At 30.0% G+C, this 23,446-nt stretch overlaps 3 protein-coding genes across 3 annotated transcripts; all 3 read right to left on the minus strand.

Moving 5' to 3' along the window:
• Positions 1-3,137: 3,137 nt before the first annotated feature.
• LOC131651748 (zinc finger BED domain-containing protein RICESLEEPER 2-like) lies at positions 3,138-4,694 on the minus strand. The gene has a single exon (XM_058921473.1). The coding sequence runs from the start codon at positions 4,692-4,694 to the stop codon at positions 3,138-3,140; it is 1,557 nt and encodes a 518-aa protein (XP_058777456.1).
• A 903-nt stretch (positions 4,695-5,597) lies between these two features.
• Positions 5,598-10,355, minus strand: LOC131601553 (cytokinin dehydrogenase 3-like). The gene is made up of 5 exons (XM_058873410.1): positions 9,709-10,355; positions 7,105-7,232; positions 6,644-6,910; positions 6,292-6,560; positions 5,598-6,181 (listed from the first exon to the last, which is right to left on the minus strand). The coding sequence occupies exons 1-5, from the start codon at positions 10,304-10,306 to the stop codon at positions 5,893-5,895; spliced, it is 1,551 nt and encodes a 516-aa protein (XP_058729393.1). The 5' UTR covers positions 10,307-10,355; the 3' UTR covers positions 5,598-5,892.
• Positions 10,356-19,126: 8,771 nt separating this feature from the next.
• Positions 19,127-23,005, minus strand: LOC131601563 (cytokinin dehydrogenase 3-like). Its single transcript, XM_058873419.1, has 5 exons — positions 22,390-23,005; positions 20,693-20,820; positions 20,216-20,479; positions 19,841-20,109; positions 19,127-19,560 (listed from the first exon to the last, which is right to left on the minus strand). The coding sequence occupies exons 1-5, from the start codon at positions 23,003-23,005 to the stop codon at positions 19,251-19,253; spliced, it is 1,587 nt and encodes a 528-aa protein (XP_058729402.1). The 3' UTR covers positions 19,127-19,250.
• Between the last annotated feature and the right edge of the window lie 441 nt (positions 23,006-23,446).

The following is a 23,446-nucleotide window of genomic DNA, read 5'->3' on the forward strand; positions in this document are numbered from 1 at the left end:
TCCCACAATGCCCTCAAAAACCCTAATTCCCGACTTTTCGCTCCTTGATGATTCTTCTTGAATTTCTTTGGTCAAATGACTTTAATATCCATATATTGATGATTTTGATCTTTGAAAGTCATGGTTTGACAAAAAATCTTAAAAGTCAAAGGTGATCCCATACAGTTGACTTTTTTCCAGATAAGGTGGGATTTTGGACTTTTGTGTGGAATTAAGATCTTCTCCTCAAATGAGTGATGTAAATGGGTTATATTGAGGTAGTAGAGGTTCTTGAATCATGTCTTGAGTTTTGGATCCATGCCCTGATTAAAAGTCAACTATCCAGATGAATTAGGTTAAAAACCCTAATTGTCGACCAGATGAAATTGGTGACTGTGGATCTTGAATTGAGGTGTGATGTCCAGTGGATCTTATTGTATGGATCATTTGAAGATGATTGAAGTCTTTAATAGATGTCTTGGAGCTTTTTAGGGTTTCCCAAAGGTGATCCCTGATTTCAGTCCTTGATAGGCTCAAAAACCCTAGTCTGATGACTTGAGTAAATCTGTACTCAGAGGACTGGGTGTCTAATCAATCATAGGTGAAAAAAATGAAGCTCTTGAGTCCTATGATTATGTTAGAGACTAATCCTTCTACTGATTGATCCTTTGCCTGAGTTTTCTTGTCTTTGAACATCCTTGATTAAATGCCAAATGAAGAAGTGACTGCTCTGGGTACTTGCTTTGACCTGATGAAAATCCTGAAGATATGTCATCTCAGGGGGGTCAAAAATTAGGGTATGACAGGGAGTTCTGCTCCAAATGGTACCACATGCATCTGCATAAGTTGTGTCTCATTTTGAGTCGTTGTGAAGTTAATGTTGTTATGAGTTACTGTTGATATAAGTTGTGTTGGTTTGAGTTGTGAAATAGTTATTGTAATTATTGTGATAATTGTTGGTTTTTATGGTTGTTATTATTGTTGTTACAAATTGTTGCTAAAGTTGTTATTATAATTGTTGTTGAAAGTGGTGATGATTGTATGATTCTTGTCTAATATATTAATTATGATACTTTTGTTTATATTTTTTGATATCTCGCCTCTTCTGATGATGTTTCCCCTACCATAGGAAACTGACAGGTACTCAAGATAGCGGTGGAAGTTTGAAGTGATTTTTATGAAGTCTTTAGTTGCTGTAAGTCGAGTTGGTGTCTTGCTCTGATACGTAGCACTTGGGATGGGATCATGATTGTATTTTTTGTTTTGTTGGTGTGTTATTATTATAGCTATTGAAATCCAAGTTGAATAATAAGAAGTAATTACTGTTGTTTTAAGTTGTTTTTAGTTGAATAAAAGTTGATGAAAAATTATAAGTTGAAGTTTGATCTAGTTGAATAAACTTATGTATGAATTATAATTTAAAGTTGTGATTGCTATGAGGAGTCCTCGAATCATTTGTTCTTCTCCTGTGAAACGGCGAAGGAATTATGGAAAAGGATCTATTCGTGGTTGGGAGATAGAGTTAACTTCTCCCTAGAGGACTTGATGTTCTTCGATGCCATTCAAGAGAAGGTGAGGAAAGTTACTAATCGGGAAGTCGTATACAGTATTTGGATGGCAACGTTATGGAGTTTATGGTTAATGAGGAACGCAATCATTTTCGAGAATGCCTCGTATAGTTTTGAGGTGGTGTGTTCTAATGTAATATTTTTCTCGTGGAGATGGTTGGCGTGTAGAAATCAACCGTCCCGGCCTTCTTTTTACGATTGGTACAAAGTACCTTTATCTTGCTTTAAATCTTTGTAGTTCCTTCGTTGTAAGGGTTGCACCCCTAGTGCGATTTCTTCAATCAATTGCTTATTGAAAAAAAAAGAATATCCTTTGCCAATTTACTAAGAATAGGATACTTGGCTTCATTCCCTATCCACCATGTTAAAACATCAAACTTAGTTTTAGGGGGATCTTTCAAGGGAGACTCCTCAAGATATAATTCAAGATCAGATTTTGAATTAGAGTTACCAATAACAGTTCCTAAAAACATTTCACAACTCCTCCTTCCCAACCAAGAACTAGACCCAACCTTTGGAGTCTCAGATACAGGGACATTCTCACCATTGGCTCTTTAGGTATCTTGATATAATTGAAAGAGAGATTTTAAGTTGGTTTGCAACTCTTGTTCATAGGCAGTGGCTTGAGTAGGATTTGAATACAAGACGGGATATATCCATTTGATGAAGATCATTTTATACCTATTTGAACAAGTAGAGTTGTCAACCAACTTAAATTCAGCTATACCTATTTGCATAATTTATTTTCAACATTGTTTGGCCTCAGAATTTGATTTCATCATAGGCAACAAAAGACACTAAAAGGTAACAGAATTGGCCCTAGACACAACTAAAGTCACATCAGAAGGAGGTAGCATAATTGGCCTCAGATTCATCATAGGCACAATTGAGTCACAAATCACTAGGAAACATAATTAATCATAGGCATAATTGAGTCACAACTCACAATGTTAGATAATTGAATTGGGCTCAAATTCACAACAAGACAAAAGAATTCATCATAGGCCAAGGTTGATTCACAATTCACAACAAGGCCATATAAATCATAGGCCTCAACATGTATTTCATAGGCAACAAAATTCATCATAGGCCAAGATTAAATTAAACAGAAGTACACAACAAGGCAATAGAAATTATAGGCCTCAACATGTATTTCATAGGCAAAAAAGTTCATCATAGTCCGATATTAAATCAAATAGAAGTACATATTAAGGAAACAGAAGTCATCCTATGAAGTATTCATCAAACAGAACCACAAGAAAATCAGAGACATAAAAGTGGGCTCAATATTCATCATAGGCCAAGATTAAATAAAATATAAGTACACAATAAGGCAACAAAAGTCATCAGATGAATAATTCATCAAACAAAACCACAAGCAGATCAGAGACATAGAAGTGGCCTCAAGATGTATAACTTAGGCAACGGAATTTATCATAGGCCAAGGTTGAATCTCAAGGCAGCATACAAAGTAAAATAGTAGCTACCTATTGTACAGTACAATGGCAACATAATTAACTATCTACTTGTAAAACGTACATACCTTGGATCAAGAACTGCACCAATAGAAATCAATGTATTAGACTTTGATCAATACTTGTCATATTTCAACTTCATTTCATTAGCAAGCGCTTGTAGCTGAGGATTAGTTGAGATACTTGAAGGTTTTTCAAGTAGAACCTTCACCTTGTAAAGCTCAGCCAAAAACAAATTAACACTAGGGTAAGAGGTACCACTAATAATTGATGTAACATCAGCAAAAACCTCCAAGAACTTGCAAATATCATGAACATCTTCCCAATCATTTGCATCAGGAAAATAGTTCATAAATGCAGCATTTTCTTCAGCATATCTAGGCCATACTTCTTTGTAGTGGTATGCAGTGGACAACATCAACCAAGTTGAGTTCCACCTAGTCTTAGTATCCAACACTTGCATTCTACCTTCAAGTTGCAACTCATCAACAATTTTTTTGAAGGATTTGTATCTAGTTTCAGAATTCAACAAGCATTTGACCTTATTCTTAATCTTATCAACAGTCATCTTAATCATATCAAGACCATCCTGAACCAACAAATTTAGGATGTGTGCACAACATCTCACATGAAACAGTTTACCATTCAATGGTGGATTTCTCCTACCTGAATAATTTCTCTTCAACCTAAAAATACAATTATCATTGGCACTAGCATTATCAACTGAAATTGAAACAACCTTATCCCTTATGCCCCAGTCATCCATGACCTTAATCAATTTCCTACACAAAACCTCACCTGAATGTGGTGGTGGCACATTATTAAAAGATAAAACTCTTTTGTGAAGCTGCCAATTTAAATCAATAAAATGACCAGTCACAGTCATATAACCTATCCTCTGCTCACCAGGCCACCACAAGTCAGTTGTAAAACTGATCATGTTAATCAAAGACATAGACTCTTTCATCTTAACTCTCCCTGCCTCATAAAATGTCTCACAATCACACTTAACCTGTTGTCTAGTAATCTTTTTGTACCATGGATAAATTTCTCTAAGAAACTCATTAAAGATAACACCTTCCATAACAGAAAAAGGAAATTTATGACCTAGAATCATATGAGCTGCAACCTCTCTAACCCTAACATGATTATATGTCCAAGTTGCCAAACTAGGAGTATTATCAACACCTACATTTAACCTAGATTGTGCAACATGTTTGTCAGTATTACCTTTCAGCCTCAACTTTCTCTGAATGCAGTTTTCTAAATGTTTCTTACCATTAGAAGTAATTTTCCATTTCACATCATAAGTGTAAAGCTTACCACACCATTTGCATTTCCACTTCTTGGTACCATCAGACATTTCTATAAGAACCATTTCAGTGTGAATAGCAGACTTCTTAGGACGAGGAGCTTTACCAAATGCATTTCTCTGACTTTGAGAACTCTGATCCAGGTCAACTGGAGGGGTTGCACCATCATCAGCAGTAGTTGTATTTTGTGTGGTAGTAGTATTTTGAGTAGTAGTTGTATTTTGAGTAGTGTTGTCATTTGGAAGTGTAACTGGAAGGTCCAAATCAATCATCTCGCCAATCTCTAAATTTCCTCCATCCGTTGTCTCCTCTTCCCAACTCCCATAAAGCATCATGTTAATATCAATAAGATCATCCATTATTGGAGTCAATGAAGAATCTTGAAAAGACATGGCAAAAAGAAAAAATATCAATCAAACAATAATGCATGATAAAATATGAGCAAAACTGAGTAACAAAAATACAATTGCAACCTCAATTCAAAACCGTAAGGCCGAACCCTAATCTAGAACAAAACTCAACAACAAAATTAATTAATACTCAAACAATTTCTTCTCAAAACTCAAGCAATATAAAGAACAAATCAAATACTCAAACAATTTAGGTCAAAATTGTGTTCGAAATTGAAACAGAAAGAACCTCAATTCAAAACCCCGAAACCCTAATGAAAACAATACTCATCAACATAATCATCCTCTCAGACATTTTTTATCACAACTCAAGCAATATAAACAACAAATCAAATACTCAAACTGTTTAGGTCAAAATTTTGTAACATCATTGAAACAGGGTCAAGAACGATTCTGAAATCACAAGATTTTCTGTGAAAATTGATACCAGGTAAAGAAGTATTCAATATATCAAACATGCAAACATTGTAAACAATAGGCGAACAGAAATAAGAAATATAAGAGTTTGAAAACATTACACGATTGTAGTACTACTAGTAGGCTTGAAGTCTTGGACAAATCACACAAACATAGATGATTCAAACACTCATGCAAGGAACCACTATGGCTTGATCGGAATTTGGGAGGAAGAAGAATCCCTAGGAGACGGAACAGAAGAGTGATAGGAGAGAGAGAGAGAGAGAGAGAGAGAGAGAGGAAAAAAATGATGAAATGAAAAAACTAAAGAATTTATATGCATGCTTACCGGGTATCCGTTGGATAAATGGTTCGGTTCTTTGTTTTAGATACAGATTAAAATTATATCCATTACTAGACCAACATTCGTTTCGATCGGTCCAATGGTCCGGTTCCATTGGACTGGTTCCTGGATGGATTTCGGTTCTTCAGCTCCATTTACAGCCCTATGCTCAACAACTTATTTGGCTTATAAAAAAAATGTATAATACAAAGTTTATTTGACCTAATTAATTTGTAACTTTTTATTATTGTTGAATCTACTTATTTGACATCTGTTACCTATTATACTATTGTATAAATATTTAATTAAGATATAAAACATGTAAATTTCTTTATTGATTATGTACATCAAATTAAAATAAAAAATTATCTAAAATAGAACATTATACACATATACTTTAATTTTTATTTAATTGAAAATCCCTTGCCCTGGTGACAATATTTTATTTGGATCAAACCGAGCCTTTCTTTTCTCAAAAACTTCCCATTTCTGACCAAAATGTTCAACCCATTCTTCATGTGTTTCCTTTTGTGGAAGATATTGTTTCATCCCTATACCAACATCCTTACAATATTGTATTATTTGTTGGTTTTGAATCTGAAATTCCTCTAACTTATCAAACTTTGTTGTACGCAGAAGACTCACAACGTAGAAAATTTCTTCATTAGGTGTAACTGCTGACATATTATCATCCCACCTGTGAATTAATCCAATCCAAATATAAATATAATTATGAATTATGTTTTCATAATTGTAATTAATTAATTACAAATTAATATTTTAATTTCATCTTATCATAAAACTTACTTTGTTTTGTTCACTGGATAGACTATTGCAAGCCCTGCTGTAATATTTTGTTTAAGAATAATACCCTTGAACACACCTTCATCAAAATCAGAGATTCTAGATTTTGGAACAAACATGTTTAACCATGGATGTGGAACATCCCAAAGTCCTTGTGCCCTTAATGCAAGTTCATCAGAATGAACCCTATTTAAAAATTCTTCATACAACACATCTTTTTCAAATATAAAAGTAGGGACAAAGTTTAGTCCTTGAACCAAAGTTTCAATTTCCTAATCAAGAAATAATAATATACTCAAGTTAGTGAAAAATATATTAATCATATAAATCAAAATTAATTTAGTTAATTAATTACCTGATCAATGTGATCTTCAGAGTTATCGTCGTAATATTTGACAAGTTCAATGACGTAGATGATATTATGTTCGGTTATGAGGGAAGTTATGCGAGATCGATCAATTTCGGGATAAAATGATAGGTCTAGGGGTTGTTGATTTAGTAGCAACATGCCTTCTACATAATTGGGTGCATTAGTTTCATTTATTCCATTGAAAGAGATCAATTGTTCTTGATCTTCAGAAAATGTAGAGAAGTTGGTGTAAAGTAAACGGATCCACTTCACCTACAAGAAATTAATCAAAACATTTAACCTACTTTATTTATATTTAAATAGTATGATAATTTACTTTAAATTGCAATTTTATATAATCATTTTAGGAGTAAGATTTAATCCTTTTAAACTACTTTATGAAATTATTTTATGAAATTATTTGAGATTTTATGATACAATATACAATTAAAAAACATGTTACTTACTCTTTTGGGTGCAGGTCCTAGAGCTATTCTGGCTCTGGTTATAATTCCAAATTGGCCCAAACCTCCAAGAACAGCATAAAATATTTCTGAATTCTTTTTTGTAGAACAAGTCACCAACTCTCCTTTCCCTGTAATAGTTGAAGGTGAAATATATTAAAAATATTTGGTCAAGCTTCTTACTATCTCATCCAAGTCTTGGGTAATTAAACAATGTTGTTAATGCAATTTTTATAAAAGTAAAATAAAAGTAATATAGTTTTATTTTTGTTTTGATGAAACATTTATAGAATATTTAAAATGAAGGGAATTTATCAAATATTTTTTCTAAATTAAATTTACAAAATTTTAAATAATTTTTAAAAATAAAGAATTTGAAACTTTTTGTTTATTTATTGAATGTGAGTGTTAAATTAAGTCTCATTAATTTTTAAAATTTTATAAGTTAATTATTATATATATTTTTTAATTTGGGTCTTACTACTAAAGAAGATAACTTGAATATTATATAATTAAATAATTAATTAAATAATAAATATTTTAATAATTTAAAAAAAGTTATTCATTCATTAATATTATAAAGTGACTTGTATTTGGAAATATTTTTTTAAAGAAATTTTTTATAATTTAAAAATACATTCGAAGCAGGTGAAATAATTTTTTAATTGTTAAATTATTGATAATTAATTATTAGTATTATCACTTTAAATAAAGATTAAATTTTAGATTTTTGACTCTTTCAACCCTTAATTCAACTGATTTAAATTAATTAAGTTGTGTAGCATTCATTTTGCATATCTTGATTTTGAGTCAAAAAAATTGCTGCGTATCTTAGTTTGATTACATGATGGATATATGGAATCTAAGTAAATATACGATGAAGTCACGTGACAATAACATTCTTATCTAATTCCATAAATATCAATATATAGAATTAGCAAATACTCCTCAAAACTAAAAAGTCTTTAGTTTAAAGCACATAAGTCTCCTCTCCCATTTCTAAGTACAAATTTTGTTCTTTTTCCTCTAGGCCAAGGGCTAATTTTGTTCATATCTATAATAAAACATTATTTTGACGGAATCTATAATGAAACATAGGCCACTATATGAATATTGCGATGGATATTAGGTTCAATGAATATCAAGAGATAATCCCCAACTAAGCTAGTAGTCATAAGTTAGACGTTTTCTTTGGATAATTAAATAGACATGGTCAATTTTCACTTCAAATAGAGACAAATTTAAAATCTTCTATAGAGATATGATGTGACTTACAAGATATATTCATAAATTTCTCGCATTTGATTTGGTTGAATAAAACTAATCCATCTTGTTTGTTTTCTTTGTTTTCAAATTTGAGATGCTTGAATCTGAGGGATAGATAAATAGTTTATAGCACACATTTATTATGATAAGTGTTTTATAAATAAATTTATATAGATTATTTTTATAGTAAAAAATAAAATTTGATTGATATTATATAAATTATTCTGATCAAATCTTTAGAACATTTATGCTAATAAAAAATTTATATAAACTAATTTAAAAATCAATAAATTTTTGTGTATTATTAGGATTGAAAATATGTCAGATCGATCAACAAATATCTATGATTTAATCATAGACTCAAATAAAGTTATACTTTTTTTTGATAGAAAATATTTAATTAATTTTTTTTATAAATTTATTTGGTAAAAGAAGTTAGGTCGAATACCGTAAAACAATTTCTTAATCCTTTGGATAAACTTATATAAATAAATATAAAAGATATTTTTTATTTTGATTATTATAATAAATTATGAATTTATTATTATTTTTTGATAATTTACATTTATTAATCTACATTAAACTTTTTGTATATTTGAATATATTTTTATTGAGAGCTTATGAAAATATTAAAATAAAACTTTATTATCTCATAGAGCTTATGAAAAATAAATTAAGAATAATACATAAATAATGACATAAGATGTTTTTACAAAGAAATAATTTCAGATTTGAGTAAGGTAACTCAACTAATAAGTTTAATATGTGTTTGTTGAGTTAGATTGATGTAAATGGTAAGTCCATGGTTCAACCTCTATCAACGATTTTCTCATAATATACTAATATAAACAAGTGATTAGTTACCAATATTTAAATTTATTTAAATAAATAAGTTATTAGTAGATTAACAAGTCAACAAAGACTTTAGAAAAGGTGAGACTCAAGATAAAAATAAGCATATGGAAAACAACAAGTCACACCTAAAAAAAAATGCTAGTCTTTTTTTTTTTTTTATATATAAAAAAAGATCATACATAGATTTAACAAAAATATTTTAACTCCTAATTACCATACATGAATAAAAATAATCTTTTGTAAGGAATTTTCTAAACTCTAGGAAAATCTAAATGTCTATAGCATTTTGTATATTACAAATTTTAAATGAAAATTTTTCTTGATTCAACGACTATAAATATTAAGTGATATTATATAAAAAAAAATCTCACTTTTTATAAAATCCATTCATATATAAATATTTATAACTATGTATCCTCATATAAATTTACTAAATATATATATATATAAAATCATATAAATATGAAAAGAATGTTTGATACATACCTGTAACAACATCTAACTCATGAACATTAGAAATCTGAGGACCAAATCTGAAAGTTTGTCCACTAATCCCAGCATTAGAGAGTGTTCCACCAACAGATAAATACAAATAATCAGTCCAAGAAAGTGGTGTTAATCCTTTTTCAAGACATGCATGCAAAACATCTATCCAAATTTGTTCACCACCAACATCAACATAATCATCAAACACAACAATTCCATTATTATTATTACTATTATTCAATTCGGTCATGTTCACCACAACACCATCATTTGTCATGGATTGTCCATTAACCGAATGCCCTTGCCCTCTAGCAGCTATAGTGAAAGGAATTAGAAGTGAGTTTGAGAATTTTATCAATTTTGATATGTCATGAGTAGAAGATGGTGCAAAAATTGCAAATGAGTTTTGGTGAATTATGTGACCATAATCTGTTGAGGCTAATGAAAGGGTTAAAGGGTCACGAATAAGAAGTCGGAGAAGCTCTTTTGGTGCATTTAGTGGTGACCATGGTTGTGATTGTGTTTGCATGGTGTGAATTATACTATTTAGACATAGTAAAATAATCAAGGCTTTTGAAGGTGTTGAATAACTTGCCATAGTAGAATAATTGGTTTATGAGAATGAGAGTTATGGTTTGTGTTTCTGAAATTGTGTAGTTAGGTATTTATAGGAAACTTTAGGAAGAGGTTGAGAAATTTTTTATAATATTTTGTGTTGTTTTGATTTATAAGTCTTGTGTAAGTTGTAAACCTTGGATATGTAAATTAAATTACTAGCTTTTTCATTTGTACGCTTTAGACTAATAGACACAAAAATATTGAATTTCTAATACTTCCACCGTCCAAAAGTAAAACGATGAAAAATTAGATTACCAATGCAATAAAAAGAAAAAAAGATGATGTGATTTTAAGCAACTTTGATGAAATTGGTAATCGTTCAAAGATACACAAAATCTTGTTAAGACCATTCATATAATAAGAGGAAAAAAGATGAGGTAATTATTTGAAATTTGAGTTAACTTGATTTTAACGCTATTTTAATCAAATTGATAATCAATGAAAGCACAAAATCTTGTTAAGACCATTCCCAATGCAATAAAATAAAACAAAAAAGATGAAGTAATTATTTGAAACTTTTGAGTCTATGTGATTTCATACATAAGACAAAACTGTTGGTCCACTAAAAAAAATTTTAAGAGAATTTTTAGAATATTACTACTAAGGTAAATTTAAATTAATACATCAATTGTATTAAATTAATTAATTTTTCAACAGAATATTATGGGCCCGATTGTTTTGGCTTTTTTTAAAAATGATTTTTATAGTGTTACTAAATTTTGTGAAAATTTTTTTTACAAAGAAACTTTTTATAAAAGCTTCAAATAAAAATTTTGTTTGAATAGTTCATCTTAAAATTTGATTTTAGGTATTTCATCTAGTTATGGAAAAAAAAATTTGATATCAAAATTTCAAAAAATCACTTAATTTTGAAGCTATTTCAAATAGATTTTCATAAAAATCATTTTTAAAATACAACTTTTTAAAAAAATTATAATTTTGACTAAGTTTTGGTCTTCAATTATGTACGTTTATGTTATAGGATGTCAAATTAAGTGTTTCATTTTAGAAAAAACGAATATAAAAAAACTTGTAATATTTTGAAAAATGGTTTTAGAAAATCTATTTTCAAAAATACAAAGAAAAAATCCATTTGTTTAAAGCTGAAACAAACTGGCCCTAAATTGTATCGTAATTAAAAATCGACCAAGTAATTTAATGACAAATCAATATAAGCTTTTACTATGGCCTTAATTATAAACAAAATAGACAATTTTACATTCCTTAAAATTGATCGTTAAATGTATTCCCAAAAAAAAAAAATATTGATTGTTAAATAATTTTGGCAAATTATGTAAAATAAATCTATATTTAATTAATTTGTCATCTACGAACAATATTAATTAATAAATATTATAAAATAAAAAATCAAACATATTTAGATTTATTGACATTTATTCATATTAAACATCAAAAACTTAATAAAAGAAGTTATTTATAAATATGGTTAGAGGAGGGAGCGTCATAAATTGAAGACACCTAAATAAATAAAAATAAAGGATAAAATTTTAGTAAGGTAAAAATTAATATTAATTGTATAATTTTGAACTCAATAATTTTTTTCATTAATTGTAATATTAATAATTTTTTAATAAGAATAATGTAAGAAAAATATTATTTTTTATTATGTATGAAATTATCAAAAAATAATATTAATCCCTAAGAATCTTATTAGTTATGTTGTCTTTCTCGCCCTTAAGAGTATTAGTAGTCAGTCATTGGAAGAAGATTAAAAATTATAGTCAAAATTAAAGTTTGAAGATTCCACATTATTTGGCTGCTTATATAATGGGGAGACTTCATTTTAATTACTTGAAGATTATTTGGTTTATTGTATAATGGGAAGACTTCACATTAATTAGATCGATTAAAATGAAACTGTATAACTACGTGTGATGATTTTTCAAAGTCAACAAATAATTTCTAATATCGTTGACAATTTTATATATATATATATATATATATATATATATATATATATATATATATATATATATATATATATATATATATATATATATATATATATATATATATATATATATATATATATATATATATATATATATATATATATATATATATATATATATATATATATATATATATATAAGGGATACGCATGCAATCAGAGTGATGCTGAACAATTTGATCACTGTATAGAAATCTTTTTATGACATATATACGAATAGGACTTAATATATTGAATATATTATTGAGACTGAAAAATTCTTGTATAGAAACACATGTTCAATTATATAAGCATTTATGTAACATTTATATGGATACCTACCGATTCTGTGAGTGTGCCTCCATAAACAGTTTGAATTATATATTTGTGGTTAATCATTGACTATAAATATATAAACTATAGTTACATTTATATGGATGTCTATTTTGAAGTTGAAGTCATCTTTTAATATTTTGCTTCTTTTTTATTGGTCCTGCGGCGTGAAGTAAGTAATTAAATAGGGTGAGTCCACTCTAAAGTTAGGCTTTACAATCCATCACGTATATGTTTGGTAAACGTTAATATAATAGTAGTTGAATAGTTGTATTTGAAGAATTATTAATAAAGACTTTGCACGTGTTAAACCAAAATGAACAAAAAAATGGGGGATAAAGTACTTAATTGTACAGAACCGCAAGCCACTAATTCCTTGGGTGGCAACCGTGGATTCTATTCGGATTTTTAGGAGGAAAATACTACTAGTTTTTCACGAGAAAATGAGAAGTTATACTAAAGATAGTTAAAACTCTATATTTGATAATACCTGCAAATTTACTTTCGGATTTACCTGTATTTGACATTACCTACCTATCAAATGCAGGTAAATCCGGAAGTAAATCTGCAGGTATTATCAAATATTTTTTTTAAAAACGTAAAAAAAAATTATTAACAAAAAAAATATTTTTTTTAAAAAAAAGTTACTATTCATGTACGGACGGTGAATAGTGCCGTCCGTACATACGGTGTAGGTGTAGTACAGCGGTGTACTAATAGCATAGCTGATAAAAATATATAATTTTAACAATAATATAAAGCAGCAAATAACTAAGGTTACTAATTTTTTTTAGTCTCTAATGATAAATAAGTATAGTTATTGATTGATTTAACTCTAAATTATTGCCACCCAAAACCTATTGGTGGTGAATTTGTGTTCATAATATTATACATCTCTTGAAATCCCATAAATTGTACAATGTTATTGCTTTATATTGTTTGAGTGTGGAATGTGAGCTATATTTTGGCATTATTTATTTCGTTATGTTTGACATTATTGCTTTGTTGAAAGAAAAGAAAGTAAACAAGAAAGATTGTTAAAAAAATGAAAATAGGTAGAAAGTAAGTGAAAAGTGAAATAAATTTTTAGTAGTTTGGTTGAAGAGAAAGTAAGAGGAAAGAAGATTTAATTTAATAAAAGTGTAATAAAAAATAAAATAATTTAATAAATAATATAAACATGGCTTTCCTTCCATAATTTAGCGGAAAGGTTTTTGGTGTGAGAAAAGCGCGATGGGAGTAATTGGAGTGAGAAATAATTTATCTACGCTTTAGAATTGGTTATAGATATAAAAAATCGAGTCATAGTTGTTTCCTTAAAACATTGGATTAATGATGTTGCTGCATCAAGTTTGCCAATACTCCTCTGATCTCCTTATCATGTTTTGTTTGTGACTTTTGTTTGACTAAGAGAAACAATTGAATTTAGTAATAATAAACAAATAAAGAAAAGTTTTTAGTGCAAAGATAGTGCAAAGACTTAGTCCCACATTGCATAAGTTCATAATAAAGAATGGAGAGCATGCATATAAATATATGTATGTACGAAGGATAATTTATGACTTCCGATTTATCTTAAAATGAAGTATCATAGCGATTGTGGAAAACCAGTTATAGTCAAAGCCAATATGCACAAAGCTCTCAGAATACATGAAGCAATACTAGAGAATCCCATATTGTCGTCCGTTATCCTAGAAGAAACAAGAAAATAAGTTAGTGAAGCTCCAAATATGGACAATCTCGAAGTGCACAAAGACGAACCTTCACAGGAGAAGAACTAGGTCCCCTGACGGGGTCAAGATGAAAGTCTTAAGGCCAATACCGAATGGAGAGTGTGAAGTCATCTAGATGGAGGATAATCCAATAAGATCAGTGAAGATATGAGCCGACCTACCATGCAAAGTAAAGAAGAGACAAATAAAATTTTTAGGAGCTAACATTGATCTCTTTATTGTCTCTCCCCACAAGATATCAGTCATAAATCCTACGATGGCATGTCACTAGTTGAACATTGATCCCAATGTCTGATACATGTCCCATAGAAGAAGGTGATAGTTTCTTTAGAAGGAAGAGGCGGCCGCAAAATGTTGGTGTAAGCCTTAGAGGTCAATAGTTTATTAGAACTTGGTACTTGTATCAAATTATTTATTAATAATAAAAGGAATTTCTTTGTTGTATTTGTTTTTCCAATATAAAGTCATTAAAATATCTAATTTATTTAATAAAATATTAAGTGTGACTTAATCATGAGATTCCATTAAACATAAGGACATTATTCTTAAATCATCTCTAGTCGAGATTTATTGTGAAGTGGGATAAAATTAACGCATCGAGATTATTATGTGGACAGGCTGATGTTTACATCTCATGGATCATGGATAAAGAGCTATCAAGTCTTCATATAAGTATGAATATTAGGAATAATATTTATAATGGATTGACTCGTTATGAAAATACTACATAGAATGTTATACAAGTGTCATAAGTTATTCTCATGGTGATAGTGGTGTATACCACCACCCTTTGACTTTAAACCACTATGGGCTCTAGATGTGGCGTCGAGTACTTTATTGTTAATCAAATGTTATTCGTGAGTGGATAACCAAAAATACAGTTGATGGGAATCATGATGAGGGGCGTGAGTTACCTTGATGGAATTCGCCCTTCCGGCGTAATAGGATATATGTCTAAGGGCCCAAGGGTGATACGATATATGCCTTATGTTCAATATAGACATGAGGACAATAGGGTAATTGTACATACTAATATTATTACGAAAAGATTTTGTCATATCACTTGACATTTTCGTGACTTGGGTAGCAATAATATGTTGTTAGATACCGCTCACTGTTTATTTTATTAAATGTGTAATTTAGTATAATTTCCAATGTCCCGAGAACTTACATGTCACACACATAAGGATAGATTTATGAGAGATAGAATGAATAAGTGAAACATGGAACATCGTAAGGTACAATGTACTTATGAGAATCACGTAACACCGTAAGGTAAGATTCACTTAAGTGAATTATAGAACACCGTAAGATAGGGTGTACTTGGGTAGAATACGAAATACCATAAGAGAATATGCACTTAAGTGAAATACAACACACCGTAGGGTATGATGCATTTAAGTGGGATTTTTCAGCTTTCACCCCACACAAGTGGTTCTATAAAATATAACCATTGTTAAAATCTCATAAAGTTGATGAAACTCAATTTTGAACCCTAACTATATTCTCTCTCTAAAGGTATTTTCTCACAGAAGCTAGCACTAAGATTGAAGGCACTCTGTTTGTGTGGATTGAGTAGATGTGTCATTTTTCATTCAACGCATGTGGTTAGAGATTTTCAATCGTTGTTCTTGAAAACCAAACACGAACCTTCAAGAGGATCACACTCTTGAAATAAAAAATGGAACAACACTAGTACAACATTTTCCTTACAAGTAGTATTCACTCACAAGGCACCTTTGGTGAAAAAAACTGAAAGAGAAAGGAAAAGAGTGATAAAGTGTTAAGAAATAGGAAAACTTTAAATTCTGTTCTAATTTTGAATGAGGAGAGACTTCCTTTATATAGAAAAATTAGGCTAAAAAAGGAAATAGTCCATGGGCCGAACCAAATAAATAATCGATTAGGCTAATCGATTATTGATTCCTAATAATTCATTGTTCAAGTTACAAATGGATGGTTTTGATATCAAATTTTATCAATCACTAAGATACTGTTTCAATTGATTTTAAACTCAATAAAGAAAAAATAATCAGTTGAGTAGGCTTCAATTTTTTTTTGGTGATTTTATCAAATAAGGATAGGCCTTAAAAACATTTTTGGTGTGTTTCTCAATTCCTTCATTATCTTAGGAGTTACTCTCTTACTTTTACAAGACTCTGATCACCCAAACAAACACAAATAGACAAGCTTTCACACTTTCTCTCTTTCACAATTATGAAGCTTTCAAGTTCCTTTTCCAAATACACTGATCATATAAGCACTTCACTGAAACCTTGAATATTCTCATTGATGAGTCTTGATATGTATTCAAGTTAATCACCATCACCAAAGAGTTTGAAAATACCACTACCGACTTTAACAAACATCACCGTTTTCATAATCAAAACACTAAGATAGTCAACAATATTTAGATCATTAGCTTCATATATAGAAGCTCATAAATCCATAGTGATATAGAATATGTTTGACATGAATCATAACTCTAGCTGTTTCTTGCAAGGTATGGCTATTCCTTTAGACAATCTTATTCTATTGAGGTTTCATGGGGGAAAAGAACTCATGGGAAATCGATTTATTAGTGTAGAAAGAAGAGAAGTTGGAGTTCTAAAATTATCAGCCATGATCGCTTCAAACACAAATGACTATGCTAATCTCTTATCCATTTTCACGTTGTAGATGATGATAAATAGGTTTAAAAACATCGAAGGTGTCTGACTTTTTACGAATAAACTACACACAAGTGTATTTGGAGTAGTCATCAACACACAGAAAAACACGTCTATTACCTCCAAAACACTCAACTTTCATAGGTCCCATAAGATCCATATGAAGATATTCAAGAACATGAGTAGTGGTAAGATGTTGAGCCTTCTCATATGACATTTTGGTTTGCTTTCTAATCTTACAGTCTCCATATATTTTATCTTCTTTAATTTTGAGATTAAGTATGCCCATAATAGCTTTTTCTACAATAGTTCCTCGTTCCTATGAGATTCAAGTGGCATAGTTTCCTATTCTACAACTTAGTTTCTTTAACTTTATATATGAGACAAGATTAAGTTGATTCCCACATATGGGTGACAAAATGTAGAAGTTGTCAGTAGATCTATAATCCTTTATAAGTTAAATGTATTATTTATCTGTAATAGTGAATTATTCGCAATTAAACTTAACTATTAAATCCTGATCACATAGCTGATTGATGCTGATGTGATTGGAAATAAAACAACCAACTGACGGATTTCCAATAATTTTTCCTCTAGCACCATTACCAAAAGTAACATATCAGTTGAAATAAGGTTTAATATTCTTCAAATTATTTCTTTCATCTATCATGTATCTTGAATATTTGCTATAAAAGTATCAGTATTCTCTAGATGAAACTCTGAGAAAGGTGTAAACAATTTTATCTTGACGCTTAGTTTTGGAACACCATTGTTGTTGAGGATGCATGTCAGCCTTTATATTCCAATGGGGATATATTTGTTTTTATGCATATTTTTACCATTTAGTTTATAACATAAAGGACAAACATGACCACACCGATTTCAATAATGACATGCCCATGGAGGTCTAGTTGAGGCGTGCTGATAATAATGTTAGGTTGTTGTGACATCATACCACACATCTTGGTTTCTGTTTTACGTGTAGGAAGAATTAACAAAATATTTAAGGATGATGATCCTCCTGTATATCTATGTCAATTTTGTATGCTTTGGAGTTATGTCGTTACTTTACATATCAATAAATTTATCAGCTCCTACACATAGCATGCGCAAAGATTTGGTCATTCTTTTAAATTCATAATTGAGACACCTCATTCTTGCTTCAACTTAATAATAGTAAGCATGATTCAAATTTTATCTTGAAAATGAGTTTTGACACTATCAGAATGCCGTTAGTACCGTTCATCTTTGCAGCGATTGATTCATGTTCTCTGAAAACACGATCTCTGACGTGAAGTTCTCAAGAATAATAATCGAAAACTCTGGATACTAATTTGTTAGTACGTGAGTGTTATCCAAAGATTTCGACTTCCTATTTTTAGCATGTCATTACAATTGGGGAAAAGGAGGTTTGAAGTTTTAGTCGAAGACGCTCGACTCAGTATAACGAGTCATCGACTGGAAGAGCCTTTGAAACACTTAGCGAAATAAAAGACTTAAGTTATTTCATAAAACTGGGTTTGAGAGACGGTTTTAGGCAGTTTCTCATCAGAAACATGTGGAGTCTTCTCAAGGACTGGGCTGCATGGATGGGACACGTGTCGACATGTGATTAGTCGACCGTTAGGACTGTTTATTTTTAGAATTTCTATTTAAGCAAGTTAATGTTAGTAGGTTGTGGGTTCACATTTCTACATTACAAAAGATAAAACTCAATCTCTGTACATAAAATGAGAAACGAGTGTAATTTTCTGGGAATGTACGTATGCGTACCATATTAATTATTATGCAATCATTTTAACATTCCAGTTTATCCTTTACATACCTTTACTGCTTTCTTTTAATATCTTTATTTCATTCATGCTTTAAAATTCTGTATTGTTTTCTTCAGTTTTCTGCATTTAATACGAGTCAAAGTTACACAAAACAAGAACATAGCAATAAGTCCTGTAATTTACTAGTTGATTCCGCAAAATAACCTTTAAAAAGAAACTAGCGTTTGTTTACCAAATTTCTGGGTAAAGAGTGAGCCAGTTTCATTGAGAAAAGAATAGAGAGAATAAAGAAAATAAAGATTATATTATTGAATTGTACAAATAATAATACAGGCTATGTCTATTTATATACCCTGATTGGGCTTTGGTTTACACAACTTAAATTATATTTGACATTATATTAATAACATCAATTCCAATAATATTAACACAAACTTTCTTTTTTCTCAAAGGTTAATAATATTTAAAACACTTGGTAATAATTGTTGTTGAAGATTTTTTGTCCGGGTGATAGAATCATTCTAGGATCAAACTGAAGTTTTCTTTCTAAGAAATTCTTCCATTTACCACCAAAATGGTTTTTCCAATCTTCCTGTGTGTTGTGGTTGGGAAGATATTGCTTAACCTTAATGCCAACATCACTACAAAACTTCAAAATTTCTTTGTTTTGAGCTTCATATGCTTTCCAGTCATCAAATCTACCTGAGTGTAAAAATCCAACTGTGTAGAAAACATCCTCTTCTGATGTAATTGCTGACATTCTATCATCCCACCTGAAATTCCATTTTCATGCAATCAACCATTATTCTCATCTTAATTATATAATTAATTATAATAATTCAAAACAACAAAATCATTGTGACGACTCTAATTATGATGTATGAAGCACGGACACTGAAAAACAAGACACTGACACACCGACACCGATAATAAATTAAATGTAATTACAAGTGTTGGTATGAATTTCAGATGCAGACACTAACTCGAACACACTATTTTTAAGAAGTTTGGGCGCTAGAAGGATTATAATATTTCAAAGATACTTAAACTTACTTGCTTTTATTCATGGGATAAACGAGGACAATTCCATTAGTGAGGTTTCTTTTAAGCATTATATCCTTAAATACACCGGAATTAAAATCCAGTATTTGGGATTTTGGTATAAACAAATTAAGCCATGGGTGAGGAACATCCCACAATCCTTGTGACTGAAGCTTCAATTCTCCACTTCGGACTCTATTCAAGAACTCAACATATGAAACATTTTTCTCATAGTGAAATCCAGGAATATAAGCTAGTCCTTGAAGCATAACTTGAATCTCCTACAAAAAATCAAAATGCACACAAGTGAGAACACTACAAAAAATTGTAGTTTATTGCGGAGGTTTTAAAACCGCCGCTAATAATAACCAGAATTTGTTTAGGTACCTTGTCCACCATTTTGTCAGATGGGTGATCATAATATTTAGCCAAATCAAGACAATAGAGAATGTTGTGTTTATTTATTAAAGAAGCTATTCTTGAATGTTGAGACAAAGGAAAGAAAGAGGATCTCCAATTATTTATGGAACCTTGTTGCATTAGCACCATCCCTTCCAAAAAATTCAGTTTTACTCCATTCATAGAGATTAATAATTCCTGATCTTTGGTAAAAGATGAAAAGTCACTGTAGATGAGTCTCATCCACTTGACCTACATATGAAAAATACTTGCAATTTATGAATGTGCATTTCATGGAAAATGAACTTTATGATACGTAACTACCAAGAAAAACATATAGTGGGAACATTACGGACAAAAAATCATGATGTGGTGGGAAAAAAATATGACAACTAGATTTAGTGTACGATTGTTGGAGAAAAAGACACTAGATGACAAAGTTTTGACAATTCTGTATTATCGTACCATTGTGGGAGCTGGCTCAAGAGAAATTCTTGCCCTTGTTATAACTCCAAATTGTCCTAAGCCTCCAAGAACACTGTTATATAACTCTTGATTCTTTTCAGAAGAACATGTTACAAAATCTCCTTTTCCTACACCAAACAAAAAACTCATTAGATAGATCACAACAAAAAATATTAAATTTAATTAAATGTTTTAATATATATATATATATATATATATATATATATATATATATATATATATATATATATATATATATATATATATATATATATGTTATTATGTGTCAATAAACATGTGTTTCCATGCTTCTTCTTAGCATTTCTTCGGTTTTTCATTATAAATATGAAATTGACTGAGTAGTTAAGACTTGGACCACCATAAATTCGTCAAGAATAAAAGACTTTGGTGGACAGTGTGAACTGATTCCAAATTTCTAAGAACTTTTAGAAACATTTTTCATCATTACCTATTTATTACACAATGACTGTTCCTATTTAGAATCCATGTGCCACACGTTAACTAAATACACACGTTATTATTATAAATAAATTTTACTTTTTTTAAAAGTATTTTTAATACAAATTAATAATGGACAAAAAACTTATAAAAAAAATAAAAAATGGTCTTTCGAATCGCTAAAGTGAATACTCAAAAAGCAAAAAACTACTAAATAAAAGCCTAGACAAAATTCAAAAGAAACTAATAAGCAAATAGAAATACATCCTAAAAGAAAACTCAACCAACTTAAAAATGGGACTTAACCCTAATTAATCTTAACAAATACTCAACACTTGCAAATCAGTGAACTCGCGTACGAGTACAAAACCAAATTGTCAAAAAAGATGAAATGTGATCGATTTAAAGTCTCAACCAGATTTAAAAATTTTGGCAAATAAATCGACCGTCAACACAATAATCAATCCATATAGTGTAATCCTCCGAATTTTGACAAAAAAAAAGAGAAGATAATGTATTGTAACACCCCGAATTTTGATAGAAAAAGGCTAGAGCTTAACCACCAAGATCATCATCAACATAACAAAATTTCAAGAAAAGATCCGCTAATGATTAAAACAAATTAAAGTTAGGATTTTTAAGTTAGACGGAGAAAGTACGTGAATTTCCACTAATCTTCCTATGAACCATTTCCAAATTAAAAAAATTCTTCTCTCCACCACTTCTTTCATGTCTATCAAAGAACTAAAAAAACTAATGTTATTTCGAACTATCCTAATAGTCGAAACAACTACAAGCGACATTATAACAAAACCACCTATAACATTTGCTCTTCCACACCCAACCACTTAAAGATCATCTATCATACAATCGAAGCCATTTCACATATAACAAAATAAATTGATAGCCGACTTGACAAAACCCCCACAAAAAGAACAAGAGACTCCATTTGGATCAACAATCACCTTAGCTTAAACAAATTAGCTTATATTGCAAAAGTTCTCAAGAAAATATCATCATCTTATAAACAGCCCAACAAAGAGAAGAGTCAAATTTACAGCCAGATGAGAGAATAAAATTGTTAAGATCCATTTGAGTCACGTAAATCCAATCTCAGCAAGAACCCTAAGCATTCTAGTACAAGCAATTTACAGTAAGATGAGAGAGAATAAAAGAATTGTAAAATTTAGTACAAGAAATACTAAACCTCAAACTTTGATGATTAAGTAGTTTCATACCAGTAATGACATCCAATTCATGAACGTTGTTGATTTGAGGTCCATACCGAAACGTCTGGCCACTAATTCCAGCATTAGAAAGTGTTCCTCCAACCGTTAGGTAAAGATAATCAGTCCAAGAGACAGGTGCAAGTCCATATTCAAGTGTCCCATACAAAACATCAATCCATAGTTGTTCTCCTCCAACATCAACATAGTAACCGATCAAAGGATCTTCAGAGACACTAATAGCAACCTCTTTTCTTTGTTTTCTGAAGCTAGCCATGTCAACTACAACTCCATCACGTGCCATGGCTTGTCCATTTGTGGAGTGACCTTGTCCTCTAGCTGCTATGCTGAAAGGAACGGAGCTATTGTATGAGATTTTTATTAAGGCTATTATGTCTTGGATCGAAGATGGATGAAACACTGCTGCGGGAAATTCATGAACCATGTTGCCATAGTCATTCGAAACATGGTGAATTGTTTCAGGATCCATATTGAGTTTGTTGGATATAGAAATATCAAAATTTGGAAGATGTTGTGGTAGAAGAATTTTGCATTGCTCGGTTTTTCCTAGGGTACTAGATATATGTAGGAGAATGAAATAGATGAGAAAAGTGTAGTTTTTAGCCATTTTTATTGAGATAGAGAGAGTAAGGTATATTGAAGATGGAGAATGCAAGGACTATTAATAGAATGAAGGAGCTTCCATGACAAGTTTCAGTACATAGTACGAAAATAATACACAAATACATGTTAGTATTTCTTTTTTAGTTTGTGGTTTACTTTAGTCAAATTATTACAATACATTAAATCCAATGAAAATGAAGAATGAACATCTAAATTCTTTGAATTTATCTTTTAATAGTTAAAAGTATAATTCAAATTTAGAAAATATAAAGGAAATGTTGATGGACACTCTTTTAAGAGCTTAAAAATGAATGTTTTTGTATTGAAATATTTATATTCAATATATTGAAAATTAAAATAATTGACTCTTTTAAAAAGTAAAAAGATATATTTTCTTAAAAATACATATATTTAATATATTGAAAATTTATATAATTAATTTTTT

Source organism: Vicia villosa, linkage group LG1 (assembly GCF_029867415.1).
Source record: "Vicia villosa cultivar HV-30 ecotype Madison, WI linkage group LG1, Vvil1.0, whole genome shotgun sequence".
Taxonomy (NCBI): domain Eukaryota; kingdom Viridiplantae; phylum Streptophyta; class Magnoliopsida; order Fabales; family Fabaceae; genus Vicia; species Vicia villosa.

Excerpts from the sequence above, each read along its gene's own strand:
- LOC131651748 (XM_058921473.1), bottom strand. The coding sequence starts at position 4,694 with ATGGATGATCTTATTGATATTAACATGATGCTTTATGGGAGTTGGGAA.
- LOC131601553 (XM_058873410.1), bottom strand. The coding sequence starts at position 10,306 with ATGGCAAGTTATTCAACACCTTCAAAAGCCTTGATTATTTTACTATGT. Across the intron at positions 7,233-9,708 it reads TGAGTTAGATGTTGTTACAG|GGAAAGGAGAGTTGGTGACT; the intron begins GTATGTATCAAA and ends CAACTATTACAG. Across the intron at positions 6,911-7,104 it reads TAGGACCTGCACCCAAAAGA|GTGAAGTGGATCCGTTTACT; the intron begins GTAAGTAACATG and ends AATTTCTTGTAG.
- LOC131601563 (XM_058873419.1), bottom strand. The coding sequence starts at position 23,005 with ATGGCTAAAAACTACACTTTTCTCATCTATTTCATTCTCCTACATATA. Across the intron at positions 20,821-22,389 it reads TGAATTGGATGTCATTACTG|GAAAAGGAGATTTTGTAACA; the intron begins GTATGAAACTAC and ends TGTTTGGTGTAG. Across the intron at positions 19,561-19,840 it reads TATCCCATGAATAAAAGCAA|GTGGGATGATAGAATGTCAG; the intron begins GTAAGTTTAAGT and ends ATGGAATTTCAG.